Source organism: Leptodactylus fuscus, chromosome 5 (assembly GCF_031893055.1).
Source record: "Leptodactylus fuscus isolate aLepFus1 chromosome 5, aLepFus1.hap2, whole genome shotgun sequence".
Classification (NCBI taxonomy): Eukaryota; Metazoa; Chordata; class Amphibia; order Anura; family Leptodactylidae; genus Leptodactylus; species Leptodactylus fuscus.
In genome coordinates, this window is record NC_134269.1 from 94,774,805 (window position 1) to 94,795,827 (window position 21,023).

The window sequence follows — 21,023 nt, forward strand, 5'->3', positions numbered from 1 at the left end:
AGACTGTATGGTGAGGCGTTTTTTGGAGGAGGAATTTGAGTCAGTTTTCTGACCAAATTCCTGACCAAAAAAGTCCTTATTCTATGAAGAAAGAAGAACAGGATTGGAGAGAATAGGACAATTATGAATTCCACTTCATTTTCCACCACCACTTTCAAGCTGTCGGGTACTAGCAGGTCATTGGCATTTATTCGCGGCTTTCTGCTGCTGATTTGGTTTAGATGTGGTCGAACTGCAAGGAGTCTTGAGTCGTGGAATTCGGGGCAAGATTGAGCAGGACGCTTACTTTTTTCAGTATCCTGCAGCGATCTCTGCATCCCATTAAAAAAACAACAACAAGGCAGAATCTGGGTTGAATTTGCTACTGATTCGGAAGCAGTAGTCCCATCCAGATCAGTGTCATATTCCTGCATGTGAATGGCCCCTTACAGTATAACAGATCTCCAAAAAATTATGCGATTATCTTATCAGAGATGTAGTAATGCAGGCTTTCTGTATTTACACACTTAAAAGCAATATCATTAAAAATGATGCAATAAAGAATAACACATTACTAAATAAAAACACTTTCAAAGTAACATAAATGATGCTATCAATAGTAATACAACTTCTAATGTGTGCCAATCCGTATGTTAGGTAGAGCAAAGCAACCACAGTCATGTAAACTTTCTGCTCAGATAAGTCCTTTATAGCCAATGTGTGCAGGTGAACATAGAACATACAGTTGTGGTTCCTTGAATGACATTGTCTTCTGTGGGGAAGTAAATGTTAAAAGTGCAATATGAATCTGAGCATATTAGCCAGTATCATATGAATGCTCAGTATCCTGCATTGTCCATGAGCGTGAGCACTGGCTGACCTTCAGGCACTAAACTCCAGCTGCGCATACAAGGTTCTCAGGATACACTGCTTCTTCTTCTCGTCTGAATTACTTGTCTTCTTTCTATATCATCCTCAACATCACTTGCGCAATTTCTCTGAAAGGCAACATACAAAGAACAGGAATTTTACTCACTATGCAATCTGGATTGATGCACCAAATAATAAAAAAAATATTCTCAATATTCAACCATAATAAGTAATAGATGTTATCTATAATTTTACCAAATTTAAATTCATCATTTCCAAAGACTTTAGAATAATTTAATGTTTTATTTTCAGCAAGGAAAAATTTTGGTAGTGAGCTCAGTCGGTTAAAATAAAAAAAAAAACTTTGCGGTCTTGACCCCTAGTTCCAGGTCTTGTCTCAATACACAGGAAATGTCTGCAAATATCCTCTCGGCCAATCTTTGGCTGTACCAGTGACTGTGCGTGCATTTCCTGTATGCTGAGACAGGACAACGTAGATATCAATAAAGATCAAGGGCAGCGGTGAAACAAGAGGGGCAGGGGATCAATGAGAACCAGTTCTTTTATACTTGTCAAGCCACTAAAATCTACTGCCAGCAATTGTTTTTTTCACATAAAATTTTTTTTGTAAATTATTTATTCAAAAATATGGTTGGGCTATTGTACAGCTATACTGGGTGAGGTCTGCAGGTGACAAAGGCAGACCTCTGTTTTTGGAGAGATCTGAGTCATCCACATCCAATGAAATTGATGACAGGGGTATCCAGTCAGTCCAATGCCAGAGAAGAAGCAAATTGGCAACCCCAGCAATGGAGGCAAAGTGACTCTATGGCTTCCTGCTGCAATGGAATCAGTAACAATTAACATTAAAAATTACGGTTAATAAGCCTTTATTTTTACAGCCGAAATCTCTATGGATAGAATATAGCCTGATAACATGAATAATATAACGGATAAAACAAACTCTGCCTCGTTTCATAGAACATTCACTAATAGAACAGAAGATGTGTGGGTGTTTTTCCCTTGAGTAATTAAAAGTGGTTTATGATTGACTTTTTAATGAGATTCTTTCCAGCAAAAGACACTTATGTTTTCATATTTGGGAAGGCTTACAAACTTAAAAAGTGACATAATAAAGGCAGCAATCCCCCCATTGCCTTATATAGTCTAAACAATCTGTACTCTGCAGCGTATTAGAAGACTATGGTGATAAATAATAACGTTTGGGGTTGTGATGACATGAAGGGTGATGGCTTGGAAGGGGTGGGATAATACTAACCTGTTTCTCTCTTGCCAGAAACATAATAATTGATGTTAACTACCCAAACAATTCTACATTTAGTAATATTTGATAAATCTGTGGTACTAAAAAGGAACACATCTGACCAATGGAAATTTGCTGATTTTGATCACTACTGATACAAGATATTCCCTAGTTGATAGTGTTAATTTCTAAAACTATAACATTCCCTTTATTATCATCTGAGAAAAACACATTTCTCAGGATACAAATATTAATGTTGAGGGAAATAAGATCTTTATGTCTATGACCGGTGTTTTTTTTGTTTGTTTGTTTTTTGCATAGAACATGATAGTAGTAAAATTGAATTACCAGTGCATTATTTTCTTCATCAAGAACTTTCTTCTTAAGGCTACGACTCAGGTGATTGCAAAGGGATACTACGCTGTAAGACATCTGGGAAGAGAAATACATATTACAAAGAAACGTTCATCATATTATTAGGCAATAAAGCATGTTTGTAAATATAGTCCATGTGCCATACTGCTGGATAGGGTTAAGGTGAGAATTCCAGATGAAGGAATGGGCAACAAGAAGGTTTCACCTGTCAAAGTGGCAAAATCACAATTCTATATTGTAGGAGGCTGCATTCCAGACATCTTCATTCTATGTATCTATACTGTATTGAAAAAATTATTGGGACACACCTCATAATAATTGAATTCAGTTGTTTCATTTAGTCCCAGTGAAACAGTGTATAAAATCGAGAACCTATCCATGCAGTCACCTGTACAAACATTTGTGATAGAACGAGTACTTCTTAAGAGCTTACTGAGTGCCAGCGTGTAATAGGATATCCCCTTGAAACTGGAGAGCTATTAGGTTTGAGACTTCCTACCTAATTTGTGACTACACCATGGGGTTGTTTTTCAGGGGTTGGCCTACTGGTTGGTTCCAGTGAAGGGAAATCTCAAAGAGGATCTTTCAGCACCTCCACCAATTCAAGTGCTTAGTTCCACTTATTCCAGCACAGTTGGAATTTTCTCTCTAGCTTCTACTGTTCCCGAGCAATCATTGCAGGTAGTTTTGGTGCCTGATGTACTATTTAAGCTGTGTAATATCAGAAAGGCAGTGTCAGATGGGGGGGAGGGGTTAGTGGTGTGATTCAGAGCTCCAATCAAAGGCAGCCAGTGTCAGAGCTCAGAATCACACCCTTTGCCTGATTCTGCCTGACACCACTCTCCTGACAGTACAGAGCCTAAATAGCATATTGGGGGCTAAAGTCCAACTGCGACAGAATCATTGAAGCTGCACCTATTAACAGATGCTAAGATCTGGAATTGGTGGAGGTAGTGAAACGTTCTCTTTAACCTCTTATGGACACAGCCTAAAAGTACCTTAAGGACCAGGACTCATTTTTCAAAACAGATGTGTGTCTTAAAGGGGCTCTATCAGCAAAATCATGCTGATAGAGCCCCACATATGCGTGAATAGCCTTTAAAAAGACTATTCAGGCACCGTAAATGTTATATTACACTACCCCCCTCCCCCCCCCCGTTTTAAAATAATAACCTAAAAAAGAATGTGCTCTACTTACGGATCGTGCACGCTGGGCGGGCATTCAGGGTGTGTCTTCATCTTCGTCCACGCCTCTTCTTCCTCCGATGTCCTCCGGTCCCGTCCTCCTCTGGCGCTCGCGAGCGGACACTGATATAAAAAAATAGCCTGGATGCATGCGCAGTAGCACGCGGCTTCTACTACTGCTACTGCGCATGCGCCCAGGCCATTCTTTTTTAGGTTATTATTTTAAAATGGGGGGTAGTGTAATATAACATTTACGGTGCCTGAATAGCCTTTTTAAAGGCTATTCACGCATATGTGGGGCTCTATCAGCATGATTTTGCTGATAGAGCCCCTTTAATATTGCAATAACTTACACTTTAATTTACACTAGTGATTTTGAGGCTGTTTTTGTGACACATTGTACTTCATGTTAGAGGTAAACACTGATCAATATTTTTGTATTTATTTTATAAAAAGAAAAGGAAATTTGTTGGAAATTTTGAAGAAAAAAAAATCATAGTTCTAACACCCAAATATATTAATAAATAGTATCTAGCATATCTCTGCTTTATATGCTATACAAATTAATTTTTTAGGGACCAACAATATGGAGATAAAATTTAGACATTTAATTTTTTTTTCAATAATACATTCATTTAGCCTAAAATTAACACATTTACAAGGGGTTAAAAGAGAAATCTCACATTTTGTTATGTAATTTCTCCGGAGCACAGAAATACCCCACATGGGGGTGTAAACTGATGTTTGGGCACATAGCAGTGTACAGAAGAGAAGGAGCGACACTGGGCGTTTGAAAAGCTTTTTTGGGGCTCATTTGGAGGACCCCTAGAGTACCAGTATAGGGGAAACTCTCCAAACTGACCCATTTCGGAAACTACACCCCTCATAGAATTTATCAAGGGGCATGGAGAGCATTTTGACATAACAACTGTTATACAGATTCTATTAGCACTGGGACGTAGAAATGAAATATTACTTTTTTTTTCAATAAACTATCCATTGAGCACCAAATTTTTCATTTATACAAGGGGTTAAATAAGAAAAAACACACCAAAGTTTGTTACACAATTTCTCCTGAACACAGAAATGCCCCATATTTAGTTGTAAACTTCTTTTATACTGAAAAGACCCCTGAGTATAATGATAGTAGTGTTTGTGGGGTTCGTGGGCCCCCAGACTTACTTACCGATCCACGCTTATGCTCACAGCTGCATCCACAGAAGGGGAAGTACAGGCAGCTGTGAGCAGGAGAGAGGATCGGTAAGTAAATAGGGCCTGTTACCTGCTGGGGTTACTCTAGCAGGTAACAGCCTATTAAAGAAACTAGAAAAAAACATCAGGGCCCCATCAGGCCCTCTAATGTCCTGGGCCCTATGGCTGTCGCTACTGCTGCTACCCCAGTAGTTACACCACTGGGTATGTCAGATGTTAGCAAGCAATCTAGTGACTGCTCCTAAACCACTAAACTTCACTATGTTTCCCTTACTGCAGCTTCATAAAAAACATAAAACCATAATTAATACAATGCTAGCTAATACATGAGACCATAGCAGTTCATCTACAGCAACTGTTTACCGATTGCCATACATCTGCTGATGTAAGACAAAAAATACCCATATTCATTCTGTTACAAACAGTAGGTGGAATTGTTCAAACACAAGAGTAAGTCCCTTTCGCAAAGAGTGGCACAAGATCATGAGCCTTCTTCTATTATTTCCTTATTAATAATTACAACATGGGACATCTAAATCTAATCTGTTTCCTGCAATCTATCTCTATCTATCTATCTATCTATCTATCTATCTATCTATCTATCTATCTATCTATCTATCTGTCTGTCCTGTATAATTATGTACATTTCCTACATACTCTTTATTCACCTCAGAAAAAAAGTCTGACATTTCCTGCTTTGACCTATGACATGAAATCAGAATTTAATCTTTCTTGTTTTCAACTATGAGTAAAAGCAATTTGCCCTAATCTTAGGGTGGGGCTTGTACAACTTGCATTTGGCACATTTTGCTTCCTTTAATTGTTAAAGAGCTTAGGTCTGCTGAAGTATGTAATACTAGATGTTATATTTTGTACCTAAAATAATAACATTTAGTGGAATATAATGACTCCATGCAGGCAATGTAATGGCTCCATCCAAATTATCCTTATTAATCAGGCTCTATGCAATCAAGGCTGCTATATTGTCAGCTAAATTAGCACTAATTTACTAGAAGTTCCCTAATTTATTCAAGAGTCTGTCATCAATTATTCTACCATGTGTCTGAAGGGGCTTCATCAGAGAAAATAACTTTACCCCATTCCTCTGCAGTCTAGTACCCATACTTCCTTCAGAATGTCAGTCTGTCCTTGATGTTTTTCTTGGAGAAAAGTGGCTTCTGAAAGAATGGTTGTCTGAAGAAAAGGCACTACCATGCCAACAGTAAAGTATCCCGAGACCATTTATGTGTGGGGTTGCTTTTCATCCAAGGGAGTGGGCTCACTCTCAATTTTGCCTAAGAACACTAAATTAAGAATGGTATCTAAGGCTGCTTTCACATGGAGTTAACACTCCACTTATTCTGACATGTAAACTCATTCAGAGTGAGCGGAGTAAAACAGATCCCATTGACTTCAATGGATGCCGCCATACGTGCGCTCCCCATTCAAATCAATGGGAGGCTTTTTCACCTATTGCTTTCAATGTGATACGCACGTATCACATTGAAAGCAATAGGTAAAAAAGCACCTATGACTAAGGGACGCAACAACATGTCCCGAAACGCGTAAGCTGATATTTTTCCTCTGTCTTGTTCCTGGAGCATGTAAGATGTTTCCTTTTTATTTTTTGATAAAGTAAAAGTTATATTTTATTCAATGGTTGCTGGACATGCTTTTTTGTGATATCCATTATGCCAGGAGAAATTTAAGAAGTCTTGAAAAAGAAGGGTTAGCAATGTAAGAATTAAACATTCCTGGCAAAAGTTTGAAATATTTCTTAATAAAAGTTTAAAAACTCATAAAATGCTTATATTTGTACTTCAATATACTATAGAAATATCTAACTTAGGGGGCCCGTTCACATTACATTTTGAACATCAGTTTAACTGATCAGATTTGCGGAGGCAAAAAACCGATGTGAAAAACATATGAAATGGATAGAAACTGATGAGCATCTGTTTACATAGGGTCAATGTTAAATAAAAACAGATCAGTTTCTGTTTGTTCTTTTGTGGGTCAAGAAAAGTGTAGTTTGTCCTTTTTTTCTGTCTAAGGGCTCGTTCACACGCAATGTGCCGCATTTACGGGACGTTTGCGCCGCGATTTTGACGGTGCATGTTTGCGGTCGTTAACACGGGTGCCGCGTTTACTCCGTGTGAACGAGCCCTAACAGTAACATATCTATTTTCATTTAACATTGAGTCTATCTAAACGGATGGACATCAGTTTCCATACATTTTTTGCATCAGTTTTTTGTCTTTGCAAAACTGATCGGTTAAACTGATTAACAAAACATGTGAATGGCCCCTAAAAGATTGAAAAACACTGAAGCAGCAAACTTTGTGAAAAACTTTTGTCCATGACTTTAGGACCTTAATATCTAACAGTATCAATGAAGGCACTAGAAAGCTCAAAATGCAAGATACTGTATATTTGGGATCCTTAAAGTATATGAAATTCATAGTACATAAGGAAATACATATGCAAGACAAGAAATATATTTCTATGAACCTGACTGTCACTTGTATTTTATTACCTTCCATCGTCTCCGTATATATTGTTTTCTTAAATTCTCCAAGTTGATAATGGACTTTTTTCTTACCAGGACTTGATGCTTATCTTTTGGCTGTGAGAGAAATGAATATCAATTATACTGACAAACAATCATCATAAATATAATGGTTTCAGGTGAGTGGCTGCAATTACTAATGAAAGACAACTAAGGTTATTTTAATGTCTCATATACTGCATAAGACAGGTCCCACGTTGCGGAAACACAGCTTTTTTTGTTGCAGATTTTGCTGTTGTTTTTGAGCCAATACCAGGAGTGGATTGAGCTGAAGACGGACGTATAAGAACTTTCTATATATTTCCCATTCCCTTTGTAGCCATTTTTGGCTTTGGCTCAAAAAACTGCAGCAAAACCTGCAACAAAAAAAAGCTGCATTTCTGAATAGGAATAGGGTTAATTACAAAGATTTGTTATCATGTATACTATTGTAAATGGACAAAAAGACCAACATAGGATTAATTTAAGGTATGGGCCTGTGTAGGAGATATACAGTACAGACCCAAAGTTTAGACACACTTTCTCAAAGAATTTTCTGTATTTTCATGGCTATGAAAATTGTAGATTCACACTGAATTCACACAAGAAATCCCACTTATTAAACCTGACTGGGCACACCTGTGAAATGAAAACCATTTCCGGTGACTACCTCTTGAAGCTCATCAAGAGAATGCCAAGAGTGTGCAAAGCAATAATCAAAGTAAAAGGTGGCTACTTTGAAGAACCTAGAATATAAGACAGATTTTCAGTTGTTTCACACTTTTTTTGTTGAGTATATAATTCCACATGTGTTACTTCATAGTTTTGATGCCTTCAGTGTGACTCTACAATTTTCATAGTCATGAAAATACAGAAGACTCTTTGAATGAGAAGGTGTGTCCAAACTTTTGGTCTGTACTGTACAGTATATACCACAAATCACCTTAAGAAATGAATAGTAAAATAATATTCTTTTAACCCATACATGGGGACATAAAATGTACTGCAGGAGAATGTGGACTAAAATAGTTTTTGTGAACATTCCACAAATTATTCTTAGCTTCCTGCTCTCTGTTATGACCCTAAGGAAGCAGCTGGTTCAGCTTAATTCTTTGCAGAAATCTTCAATGCTGCAGAGGTCCACATATACTGTCTAATTGATCGTGAAAATCAGACATTCAGGACATTGCATACAGAATTCTATATAACCTTAGCGCTATTCTCCCCTCCACATTAAAGAGGAAGAAAATAGGAGTCCCTTGAACAATGATGTATATTATAGAGGCTAGTCAACCTTGAATACTAAGAATAAACAAAAGGAGTCTGTTAGCAGTACCTTGTAGAGGTAACGCTAGGTTCATGCAGAAGACGGAAAGCTGTCAGAGCGGGTCCGGCCGTGAGCGCCGGTGAACGTTTTATGCTCTCCGCCGCGAAACCGTTTTTTTTAAATCGGACACAGAGTACTTCATGTCCGACTCTGTGTCCGATTTAAAAAAAAACGGTTTCGCGGCGGAGAGCATAAAACACTCACTGCCGCTCACGGCCGGACATCTTTGAAACCCATTCAAATGAATGGGTATGAAAGAGTCCTGCAGGTTTCCGTCTCCTGCCTCTGTTTTGTGCAAGAAACGGAAACCTGCACAACGGAGACCAGGGCACAGATGTGAATGAGCCCTTATTCTATGGTTTCCAAATATGCCTCTGTTATTCAGCTTTGGAACCCCATTTACATGTCAATCAAGTTTTATTCAGATGCAAATTATGGGAAAAATGCATACTTGAAAATCTAAAGCTGAGACCAAAGGCCAGGCAAGCTAAGACGCTTTTCCCTCACTTCCATATGAATAAAACATCCATTTACATGAAAATGAAGCTCCAAAGTTGAATACCAGAGGCATATCTGGAAACTGTATACTCACTTGTATAAGATACTGACATTATGTTTATTACCAATTTACTGCTGACAGACTCACTTTAAAGAGAGTCTACTACATATATTCAACTGCTACAACCACATTACAGAGCACATTGCAGTGATACACATCATACCACTGTTATGTCACTTTTTTAGATTTGGAGAACAAGTTTGGAGTCTTGTGTAAAGGAGCCAGTTGGTGCACTGGGGGTTGGTCTTCAGCCCTAAGACCACTGTTCTTACTAGGATGACTGATGGGGAGGATCAACTCCTACTGCACAGGGTGGTGCCGGCTGGAGATGGAAAGAATCTGAGCGACATCAAAAGGTCTCCTAGGGTTGAAGACTCACCCCCAGTCCACCAAATCTCTCAGTTTCATAAAACTTCCAGGTTATTTTTCTCCAAATCTACAAAAGTGAAATACATAACAGAATTATGTTGTTTATCAGTGTAATGTGTGCTGTAACAGGGTAGGGACAACTGACTATGCTTGTGGTGGTGGTAGAATTCCCTTAATATATTTTGCAATGACAGAGAAATGTGTATTTACTATTGCTGAATCTAAGCTGTATATGGATGTGTATACAAAGTCCTTCCACACTCCCCAAACCAATTATGGGAACTAAAACATAACTTTACTGAGACATACAAATACAGCTCAATAGTTCACAAACAAAAATTATTAAAAAGAGAACTTTGCTTGTGTGCAAATATAATTGTATTGTATCTGTTGAGGAACTATTAAAGGGGTTTTCTGGAACTTAAATACTAATGCCTTAACTTTAGGATAGGTCATCAATATGAGATCAATGGAATCTAAAACCATATGTCCCCACCAACTGGCTCTTCAAACGGCTTATCTATGAGGGTGTGTGTATGTATGTATGTATGTATATATATATATATATATATATATATATATATATATATATATATATATATATAGTCAGGGTCTGGGGTTGCTAGGTGGGATGGCATAGACACGAAAGTCCAGTTTCTTTAGTCCAAAACAGCGGTAGAGTTTATTTATACAAAAATAAATACCTGCCCGGCTAGGCTCTAACTAAACATAGAATAGGTTACCTCACCTAGAATAACAGAAATCCAAAAGCCAGTAGAATCATTCAGGACACAGCTCCAAAAATATGACCTCTCTGTTTGCTCTCCAGCCAAGTTCTGCCCCCAGTCTGCTGCTGGAGCTGACTTCTTAAGCGCATTTAACCGGTTAAGGACCAGGCCCAAAAGTATGTTAAAGACCAGGCCTCTTTTTTCAAAACTGACATGTGTCACTTTAAATGGCAATAACTTTGAGACGCTTTAACTTACAAAAATGATTTTGAGATTGTTTTTTTCGTAACACATTATACTTCATGTTAGTGGTAAACACTAATCAATATTTTTGCATTTATTTATAAAAAAACTAGGAAATTTGATGGAAATTTGAAAAAAATTGCAATTTTCAAAATGTGAAATTCTCTACTTTTCAAGCAGATAGTCATACCATCCAAATACATGAATAAATATTATCTCCCATATCTCTGCTTTATATTGGCATCATCTTTTGATTGTCTTTTAATTTATTTTGGACGTCACAAGGCTTAAAAGTGTAACAGCGATTTTCCAGATTTACAAGAAAATTCTCCAAACCAATTTTTTAGGGACCACTTCAGTTCTGAAAGTAATTATAAAGGCCTGTATAATAGAAACCCCCATAAATTACCCCATTTTCAAAACTGCACCCCTCAAATTATTCAAAACAGCATTTGGGATGTTTGTTAACCCTTTAAGCATTTCATAAGAATAAAAATAATATGGCAGTGAAATTTAGACATTTCATTTTTTTTCACTAATACATTCATTTAGACCTAAAATTAACACATTCACAAAGGGTTAAAGGAGAAAATGCATCTGATAGTTTATTTTGCAATTTCTCCCGTGCACAGAAATACCCCACATGTGGGTAGAAACTGACTTTTGGGCACACGACAGTGCATGGAAGGGAAGGAGCGACACTGGGTGTTTGAACAGCAGATTTTGCTGGAATAATTTTCAGGCGCCATGCCTTATTTGCAGAGACCCTAGAGTACCAAAACAATGGAAATCCCCCAAAAGTGACCCCATTTTAGAATCCACACCCCTCACAGAATTCATCAAGGGGTATAGTCAGCATTTAGACCCTACAGTTGTTTCACAGATTTTACTAACATTGGGATGTGTAAATGAAAAATTACTAAAATGTCACTTTATCTCCAAAGTTTTCATTTTCACAAGGGGTTAAAGGAGTAAAAGCCCCCCACAGTTTGTTAAACAATTTCTCCTGAACACGGCAATACCCCATATGTGGCCATAGTATGCTGTATGGGAACATGGCGGGGCTCAGAATGGAAGGAGCGCTATTTGGCTTTTGGATGGCAGATTTTACTGGAATAATTTTAGGTGCCATGTCTCATTTGCAGAGCCCCTAGAGTACCAATACAGTGGAAACCCCCTAAAAGTGACCCCATTTTGGAAACTACACCCCCCACAGAACATATCAAAGGGTAGAGTGAGCATTTTGACCCTACAGCTGTTTCACATATTTTATTAACATTGGGCCTTGAAAATGAAAAATTACTTTTTTTCCAACAAACTGTCAATTTAGCCCCAAATTTTTAATTTTCACAAGAGGATACAGGAGAAAAAGCTCCCTAAAGTTTGTTACACAATTTCTCCTGAACACAGAAATGCCCCATATGTGGCCATAATCTGCTGTATGGGAACATGGCGGGGCTCAGAATGGAAAGAGGGCTATTTGGCTTTTGAAGGGCAGATTTTGCTGGAATATTTTTCAGATCCCATGTCGCATTTGCAGAGCCCCTAAAGTATCAATACAGTGGAAACCCCCTAAAAGTGACCCCATTTTGGAAACTACACCCCTCATAGAATTTATCTAGGGGTAGAGTGAGTATTTTGGCCTCACAGGTGTTTCACAGATTTTATTAACATTGGGACGTGAAAATGAAATATTACTTTTTTTCCCAATGAATCGTCCATTTAGCGCCATATTTTTAATTTTGCAAATAGTTTAAGAATTAAAATCCCCCCAAAGTTTGTTACACAATTTCTTCTGAACACGGCAATACCCCATATGTGGCCATAATCTGCTGTATGGGTACATGTTGGGGCTCAGAATGGAAAGAGCGCTATTTGGATTTTGGAGGGCAGATGTTGCTGGAATAGTTTTCAGGTGCCATGTCGCATTTGCTGAGCCCCTAAAGTACCAATACAGTGGAAACCCCTCAAAAGTGACCCCATTTTAGAAACTACACCTGTCAAGGAATGTATCAAGGGGTATTATCATTTTGAGCCTAAAATGCTTCCCAAAAATTAATGTACAAAATGAAAATTGAAATTTTTAAAAATATGCCATTTCGGTGCCCAATACGTTGCACCCACTTTGTGTTGTCAGAGACCTACACTCCTAAAACTATTAAGGGGCCATCCCGAGGGGCAAAAAATTATATATGTGGGTGTAAACTGCTGCTTGGGCACACAGCAGGGCTCAGAAGGGAAGGACCACTGTGCGTTTTAGCTTTTGGGGTAGAGATTTAGAGGGACCCTCTGGGCACCATGTTGTTTTTGCAGAGCCCTGGAGGTGCCAGTAAACTGGAATTCACCAAGAAGTGACCCCATTTTGTAGGGGCAATTTTAGGGTCTCTGCAAATGTGACATGGTGTCCAAAAACGAAGAATCTAAATCTGCACTCCAAAAGCACATATTGCTCCTTCACATCTGCGCCCTGCTGGGTACCCAAATAGCAGTGTATGCCCACATGTATGACACTGGTGTACCCCGGATAACGGACTTAATGCCATATGTGGTTATAAATGGCTGTTTGGGCACAGCCGGGGACAGAAGGAAAGGAGCGCTATATTGGTTTTTGGAGCACACCATGCCACTTTTGCAAAGCCCCTGAATTGCCAATAAAGTGGAATCTGCAGACATGTCACCCCATCTTGGACACTAGCCCACTGATGGGATTTATCAAGTGGTGTAGCAAGATTTTTTTAACCCTTGAGTGTTGCATTTATTTAGTTTCCAGAAATGAAATCGCAACTGATAGAGAAGTTAAAAATGAAAATTTTACTGATTTGCCATTTCAGCGTGCAACATGTTGTGCCCGACTTATGTCAGCAGAGACACTCCAAAAACTGTTAAGCGGGTATCCTGGGCACAACAGCTTTCAGAGCGTTCATCTCTGATACAAGTCGGGCATAACATATTACGCACTGAAAGGACGTATTCCTGGAAAAATGGTCATTTTCACCTTTCACAATCAGCTTCGTATTCATTTATGGATAATAAGTTATAGCAACACTTGGGGGTTAAAAATGCTCTCTGTACCCCTGGATAAATCCTTCAGGGGTGTAGTTTCCAAAATAACATCTCATATCAAGGGATTCCACGTTACTGGCGTTTCAGCTCTGCAAAAGTGTCATGGCATCCAAAAACCAAACCGTCTGCGCTCCAAAAACCCAATAACCCTTCTTCCCTTCTGTGTCCGGCTGTGCCCCAATATCAGTTTATACCCACATATGACATTACGTACGTTATCCCGGGTACACCAGTGGCATACATGTGGCATAAACTGCAGTTTGGGCGCACAGCAGGGCGCAGAAGGGAAGGAGCGCGATGCGGCTTTTGGAGTACAGATTCAGATGTTTGGTATCTGGACGCCATGTCATGTTTGTAGAGCCTGTAAGGTACCAGAAAAGTGGATTCCCCAAAGGAGTGACCCCATTTTGAAAACTGCACCCCTCAAAGAATGTATCAGGGGGTGTAGTGAGGATTAGTATGCCAGATGTGACTGCACAGCGGATGGCGAAGAGGGAATATATAAGCGGTGCGGAGGACATTGGGGACACCAAATTCTGTACTATGTCCCAGTAGCTCCTATGATTGGGGGAGTCACTCTGGGGGTCACTTTAGGGGTCACTTCTGGTGTCCGTTCCCTCATAAGCTGTAAATATGGGGTGTCCCCTGATATCCGCTTGCACAGCTTATATATTCCCTTCCTGCCGCAGCCAGTTGTGTTCTAATAATTTGGCGATTTTTGCGGACTTTTGTCTTCACATTATTAGATGCTATATTTTCTTTATTTTTCTGGTGACGCGGCCATATAAGGACTTGTTTTTTGCGGGATGAGATGCATTTTGTAATGACACCGTTTTTGGGTGTCTACATCTTATTGAATACATTTTATTAACCCTTTTTTGCTGGATTTAAAAAAAAAAATCAATCCTAGCATTGAGTTTTACTTTTTTAGTTTTGCGCCATGCAGCGTACAGTATAAGTAACATGTGTCCTTTATTCTGCGGGTCGGTACGGTTACGGCGATACCTCATTTATGTTATTTTTTTATGTGTTACTAGTTCTGCAGAGGAAAAACACATTTGGGGACATAAATCAATGTTTTTTGCATAGCATCTTCTCAGAGGCGTAACATTTTTATTTTTCGGTTGACAGTGTTGGTTGAGGGCTTATTTTTTGCGGGACAACCTGCGCTTTTTATTGGTACTGTTATCGGATGCATATGACTTTTTGATCACTTTTTATTGTATATTTTGTAAGGTGAGACGGCGAAAAATCATTACTTCCGGCGAGTTTTTTCCGGGTTTTTTTTCCAGCGTTCGCCGTGTACATTAAATATTATTTCAGTTTTATTGTATAGATTGTTACGGACGCGACAATACCAAATATGCATTGTTTTTATTACTTTTTAGTTCTTTTTTTATATAATTCATTTTCTATAGAGAAAAAGGGATTTTTGGGCTTTATTACTTTATTAATTTTTTTCATACACTTCATTTTATTTTATTTATTTATTTTTTTTTACTTTTTCATGTGTCCATTTAGGACACTTCAATCAGCAATACTGTGCTGATATAGAATGCCATGTGAGACACAGCCTGCAGGTGTCCCACATGGTATTCCGTAGCAGGATGTCAGGCTGTGTAGACGCACAGCCTGACATCAGAAGGTCCTGGCAGGATCACCAGGTATGTGGGGGCTCCGGGCAGTCTGGGGTCACTGGCCAGACCCCAGACTACCTTTTACTGCTATCGGCACCCTCCGATCTCGCCGCGGGGGGTGCCGATCTGATTCAATTGCTGGCGGATGCCTTTCGATCGCGCCGTGATGTTTCACGGCGCGATCGAAAGGGTTAAAACGTCCAGTCGGACTCAGTTCCGACTGGACGTTATTGAGGAAGGGGTTAGGTGTTAGTAACACCTAACCCCCGTCCTCCCCGCACCCCTCCCCCCGCCAAGAAGGTACCTAAAGACAGGACGTATTTTGACAATAGTCCGGTCTTTAGGTACCTGGACCGCAGGCCGTAAATTTACGTACGGCGGTCCTTAACCGGTTAATGAGCAGACTCTCTGCAGCTGAGTTGCTGCAGGAACATCCTCAAAGTGTGGACTGGAGGGGGGTGGAATGACAAATCCCACTACCATCCTACCTGTCATTCCTAAAAATACAGCCCAGTAACTGGAACTTTGAAATAACCCTCAGAAGACAATAGTTATCTGCTGAGAAACGTTCTTTCTGGAGTTTTCTCATCTCACCCACCTTAGTAGTCTGGGTGAGATGTACACCCCCTCCATTACCTGACCAGTCATCGGCTTACAATATATATGAGATATGTTCAGGATATGTTCTACCATACATTTTGGATGACTCTGCCTTGCATATTAATTCATGAGACAGTTGTTGCTTAGAAGCAGGAGGTATGTCCAGCACACGGGTACAGGATGCTTGTTTGATCTTTATTCTATATACTGTTCTGAGTACACCAAGTAATAAAAGCAACTCCTACACATTTCGGACAACAAAGTAGTCCTCAATTATGGCAGCAGTTGTTGCTACCGGGATATGTTGTATAACCTAGTGAAAGCTGAATTCATAGATGTACCTAACATAATCACAATATAATTTGACAATTTTTAAATTGTCATTTTTATGTCCATATAATATCTGTTTCTATTAGTACAGCTTTCCTTTATGGCTCCGCCTAATAAAATAATATGAGCTTATGACATCCTTTGACTGAAGCTGTTTTGACATAATCCTAACGGTACCAATAATCCAGTGCTCTGTCATAGTAGTCATTTCTGAATTCCTTGTATACTAATCTGTCACATAGACTACTGTATCATCAGAACGAATCTTCTATTTAAAATATCGGTTTTCATGACAAAGGTAATTAAACAGGAATTCTGACCAATATTTTTAGTATATCCAAAATACATGAATTAAATGTCTAATAGATAAAGGTCCTGTATCTGGGTCCCTCTCAGTTTTGTGACAAGTGATGATTAACTGGCCAGTAAGTTAACAAAAGACATCACACAAACATCACACATCACTAGAGATGAGCGAGTACTGTTCAGATCAGGCAATCCGAACAGCACACTCGCATAGAAATGAATGGAAGTAACCGGCACGCGGGGGGTTAAGTGGCCGGCCGCCGTCAAAGCGGAAGTACCAGGTGCATCCATTCATTTCTATGGAGCATGCTGTTCGGATCGGCTGATCCGAACAGTACTCGCTCATCTCTACACATCACTTGATCTGATTTTTTACCTTTAATATGGCTAAAAAATGGAAATATGCTCCTCTCACATGCCCATATTATAGCCAGGAGCCTGAAAATTTGATCATATGCAGATCTTAGATACTTTGCTACTTCTTTAATTTGCATAACTTTGATCTTGTTCTTCTTGGTGTTGTAATTTCAATGTTGAGAAGTGCATATGATTAACTATTTCATGTATATGGGCACTCTAAGTTGTTAGCGATCAGATGTGGAGAGCTGGCTGCAGCTCATACAATACGCAAATAAAAAAAAAATAAAAGAAACCCAAAAGATGTGTCCATTTCTCCCTATTCTTCTGAAAAACTCCACAGATCATAAGGGTATGTTCACACAGTGAAAAATGAAGAGGAATTCCTCTTCATTTTCTGCTGCCAACATTTTTGCCGCAGTCTAGCCACGACGGGATGCTATGCAGTGCATCAGCAATCCGTTGTGGCATCCCACTGCTGATTAGGCCCAGATGAATGGGCCTAGTCAGCAGAGAGTCTCAAGCCGTGGACTCTGCGACAAGATCGAGCAGGACGCTTCTTTTTTTAGTGTCCTGCTGCGATTTCTGCCTCGCATTCAAAACAATGGGAGGCAGATTCTGGGAGGAATCTACTCCGAATTTGGGGGCAAAATTTGTCCAAATTCCTCCATGTGAACATAGCCTTAGCATGCAGTCAAGGAGGCTGAGCTGTAATCTTCTTCATTATAACTATGTGACAGGAGCCTGTCTAATCATCATCAGTAACTGTGATAGGAGTTTGTTTTTTTCCCATAGAAAGCCTGTGTGGAACAGTCCATGCTGTCTTATCATACAGGAAGTAAGGCTGTGATTTTTGGAAAAAAACTGAAAAATATGCAATTACCTGCAAATCAGAATGAGATAACATGATCCAACAGAAGAGAAGGATTAAATGAATTTTTCAAAAGAAAGCAATAATTAAATAGGTAATAGCTGACATGTGTTGAGGGACAGGTGGTGAAAAAATAAAATATAGCAATACATAAATATTCAGGAATCAATGTGTTAAGAGTATTTATTGGCATTACCACAGTTTGCTATATAACTGGCGCATCTTTGTTATGTGGTGAAAAAGATAGGGAATAAACCATGTCAAGAATTATCTAATTAATTCAGATTAATTTGTAGCACACATAGGAAAAGGAATTGTCAATAAATCTTAGGGCATTTAACATACAATATAGGAATTCCACATATGGGAGCATAGATGTAGCAAGTAGTGTCAGCAACAAGGGGGGAGATGCTAAAGCAGGGAATTTCATACAACATTCTATTATTAAATTAGATACAAAAAACGTTTGTGGGAAAGGAACATATTACCAACAATCTAAGTAATAAATAACTGACCACAATACTGACTTTCATCTGCACAGCAGAATGAAGCCTATAGAAGATAGTAACATGCTGATATACAACAAAGGCAGATGTGTTTTAAGCACTTCAATCTAAAAATACACATATGGTCTCATAACTATATATATATATTTTTCATGAGTAGAGCACAACATACTATCAACATGGACAGATTGTAAGATAAAATTGTCCGTGGAATCTAGTAAACTACATTTAAAAAAACCCCAATGGTCTTAAATAGAGATGAGCGAGTAGTATTCAATCGAATACTACGGTATTCGAAATACTCGTACTCGGTCGAATACAACGTGGTAAACGCAGTAAAAATTAGATTTTTTTTTACACCAATAACTATGCAGGGGAGGTGGGACAGGAACTAGGACAACATAGGCATTAAAAAAGAACGTATACGGTAGAGATGAACAAGTAGTGAAATATTCAAAATTCGATTCGAGTAGACCCCAATATTCAACTACTCGATCGAATACTACTCGATCATCTCTAGTCTTAAACACAACTGGATAAGAAACGGGTAACTAATGTGCTAGTAGATTTTCTGCGGACATTTAGCTTTTGGGATGATTATCCAGATATCTATGAGCATTATTCCTACAAAGTGACAACAAATTGTAAGTGGCTTCAAGAATGCTAGAAATGGCTGATTGACCTAAGAACAGAGAGCTTGCCAGGTACTAACCATGGACACTAAGCATTAAAGCCAGTATTTTATTAAATGCATCTTCAGTGATCAATGATTGTATGTGGACTAAATCTTGTCTACTTTGTAGAGCTGTTGGCCATGTGCTTGGTTAACTAACACATATCATTCTAGATCACCCCATAAGTATGCAGGTTTTGCTTGGCCAAGTAAATGTTGGGATGTTCTGAATAGGAAGATGGGAGTAAACCCCTACCAGATACCTCTGGCAATGCCTTTTATCCCCTGAGAACAAAAGAATCAGGCCATGAGTTTCCAAAGAACCAGTTGTTCATTTCCATGAAAGGACACCCTGAAGTTGTCAGATGCAGCGAATGTTAATTTAATATAGTGTATAGAGAATATGGAACCATGGACCAATAGTAGCTAGAGAACTACAGTGTTTAGCCAGTGTTCCATGAATCAAGATATTATTCTCGGCATATACAGTAGTAGATATTCTCTTGTAATAAATATTAAGAAAATAGATCCACTTTTTGTAAACTGAACATCAGTCTATATATATATGTAAATATTTAATGACAGCTATTTCTACATATGAATACATCACACATTCATCACTAGGCCTATTGTAACCTAGAGTCTATGTTCCTGAGATTTAGGCGTTCCAAAAGATCTTCACTGCATGATCCATTCAGAAGATTCATGAACGACTCACTAATATCTCTGTTGAAAACAGCACCAAAGTTTGTACATTCATAACCAGCATTTCCATCTTGAAATCCGTCCACTAAGTCCTGAATACTTTTAAGGTCCTCTGTAAGTTCTCTGCTCAGAGCTTCATATTGAGCCTCTAGATCGGCATACCTCCCGGCAACACCTGTTAAGTTGGATTCTACAAAGCTAATGTCTTGACTTAGGTTCTTCTTCATGGACTCCACTTTACGACTCTCATATCGGAGCTGTGAGAGACTGTGTCTCACAATCTCATTCTCTTCTTTATACCAAGCCTCCTTTTCATTATAGATAGATATCAACGCTTCTACGTCCTCTTGTAGAGAATCATAGTGTGTAGCCAACGAACTGAGGACATGTTCTGCACCAGCTAAGTCTTCCACTACTTGTGCAAATCTCTCAAAATTCACATAAGTGTTGTTGGGTGGCATACTGGAGTGAGACTTCATGGTATATTCCTTCAGTCTCTTAGCCTTCAGTTTCCGCATGGCTGTCCTCTTGGTATCATGAATTTTGTTCTCTTCTTTGGACTGAAGGGTCTTTAGGTAAAAAGGAGACATAAGTACCAGAACAAGTCTATAAATGTTTCTGAAAACTAAGGTGCACAAAACCATGCCGAGAAAGGAATTGACAGCCATTTCATGGATAAAACTTTACACAACACGCCATGCTTGATCACTTGTGAATAGATGAGTCAGTAGTCCATTTCTTTTGGTCAGGGTATAAGAAAGTGAGACTTCCACAAAAATAATTTGCCACAGCAAAACGGACCAATTGAAATTAGTACCAGTCTGTTAGTATAATAGTAGTATTTTTATCTTACTGCAACTATACAACTTAAGTACAATGTGAATTCTCAAAGTACATTAAGTAAGTATTCCAGTTTTTTTTTCCATTTTTATTGATGACCTATCCTCAGAATACGTCATTATATAGATACCAGTCGGGGGTCATACACCTGGGATCCCCTCAAGTGACTGCTGTGACCCCCCACATCACACACTGTTTGTTTGTTTCATTGCAATTTAATTACGGCCTCATCCCATTCAGTTCTATGAAACAAATGTTGTGAAATGTAAACAGTGAAGCGGTCACGGTGGTTGCATAGGCTCCAAAACTCCTTCATCCAGCAGATCAGTGGGGATCCAAGAGTTGGACCCCCACTAATCTCTTATTGATGACCTAACCATAGGATAGGTAACTGATAAAAATTAACTGGAATACCCGATGAAATTAGTTAACAAAAATAAATGTTTTTTGAGAAAGTGCCAAACATATTTACAAGA

At 38.8% G+C, this 21,023-nt stretch overlaps 1 protein-coding gene across 3 annotated transcripts in view; it reads right to left on the reverse strand.

Annotated features, from left to right (window-relative positions):
• Positions 1 to 406: 406 nt before the first annotated feature.
• Positions 407 to 21,023, reverse strand: part of DAPK2 (death associated protein kinase 2) — a 56,660-nt gene continuing 36,043 nt past the window's right edge. For 2 of the 3 annotated variants that reach the window (XM_075273840.1, XM_075273841.1), the window contains exon 10: positions 17,979 to 20,276. In XM_075273840.1, the coding sequence (XP_075129941.1) occupies positions 19,629 to 20,276 (648 nt within the window). In that variant the 3' untranslated portion in view covers positions 17,979 to 19,628. Of the gene's footprint in view, positions 978 to 2,461; positions 2,546 to 7,421; positions 7,512 to 17,978; positions 20,277 to 21,023 lie in introns of those variants that run through there. The other variant, XM_075273842.1, reaches the window with a different exon arrangement.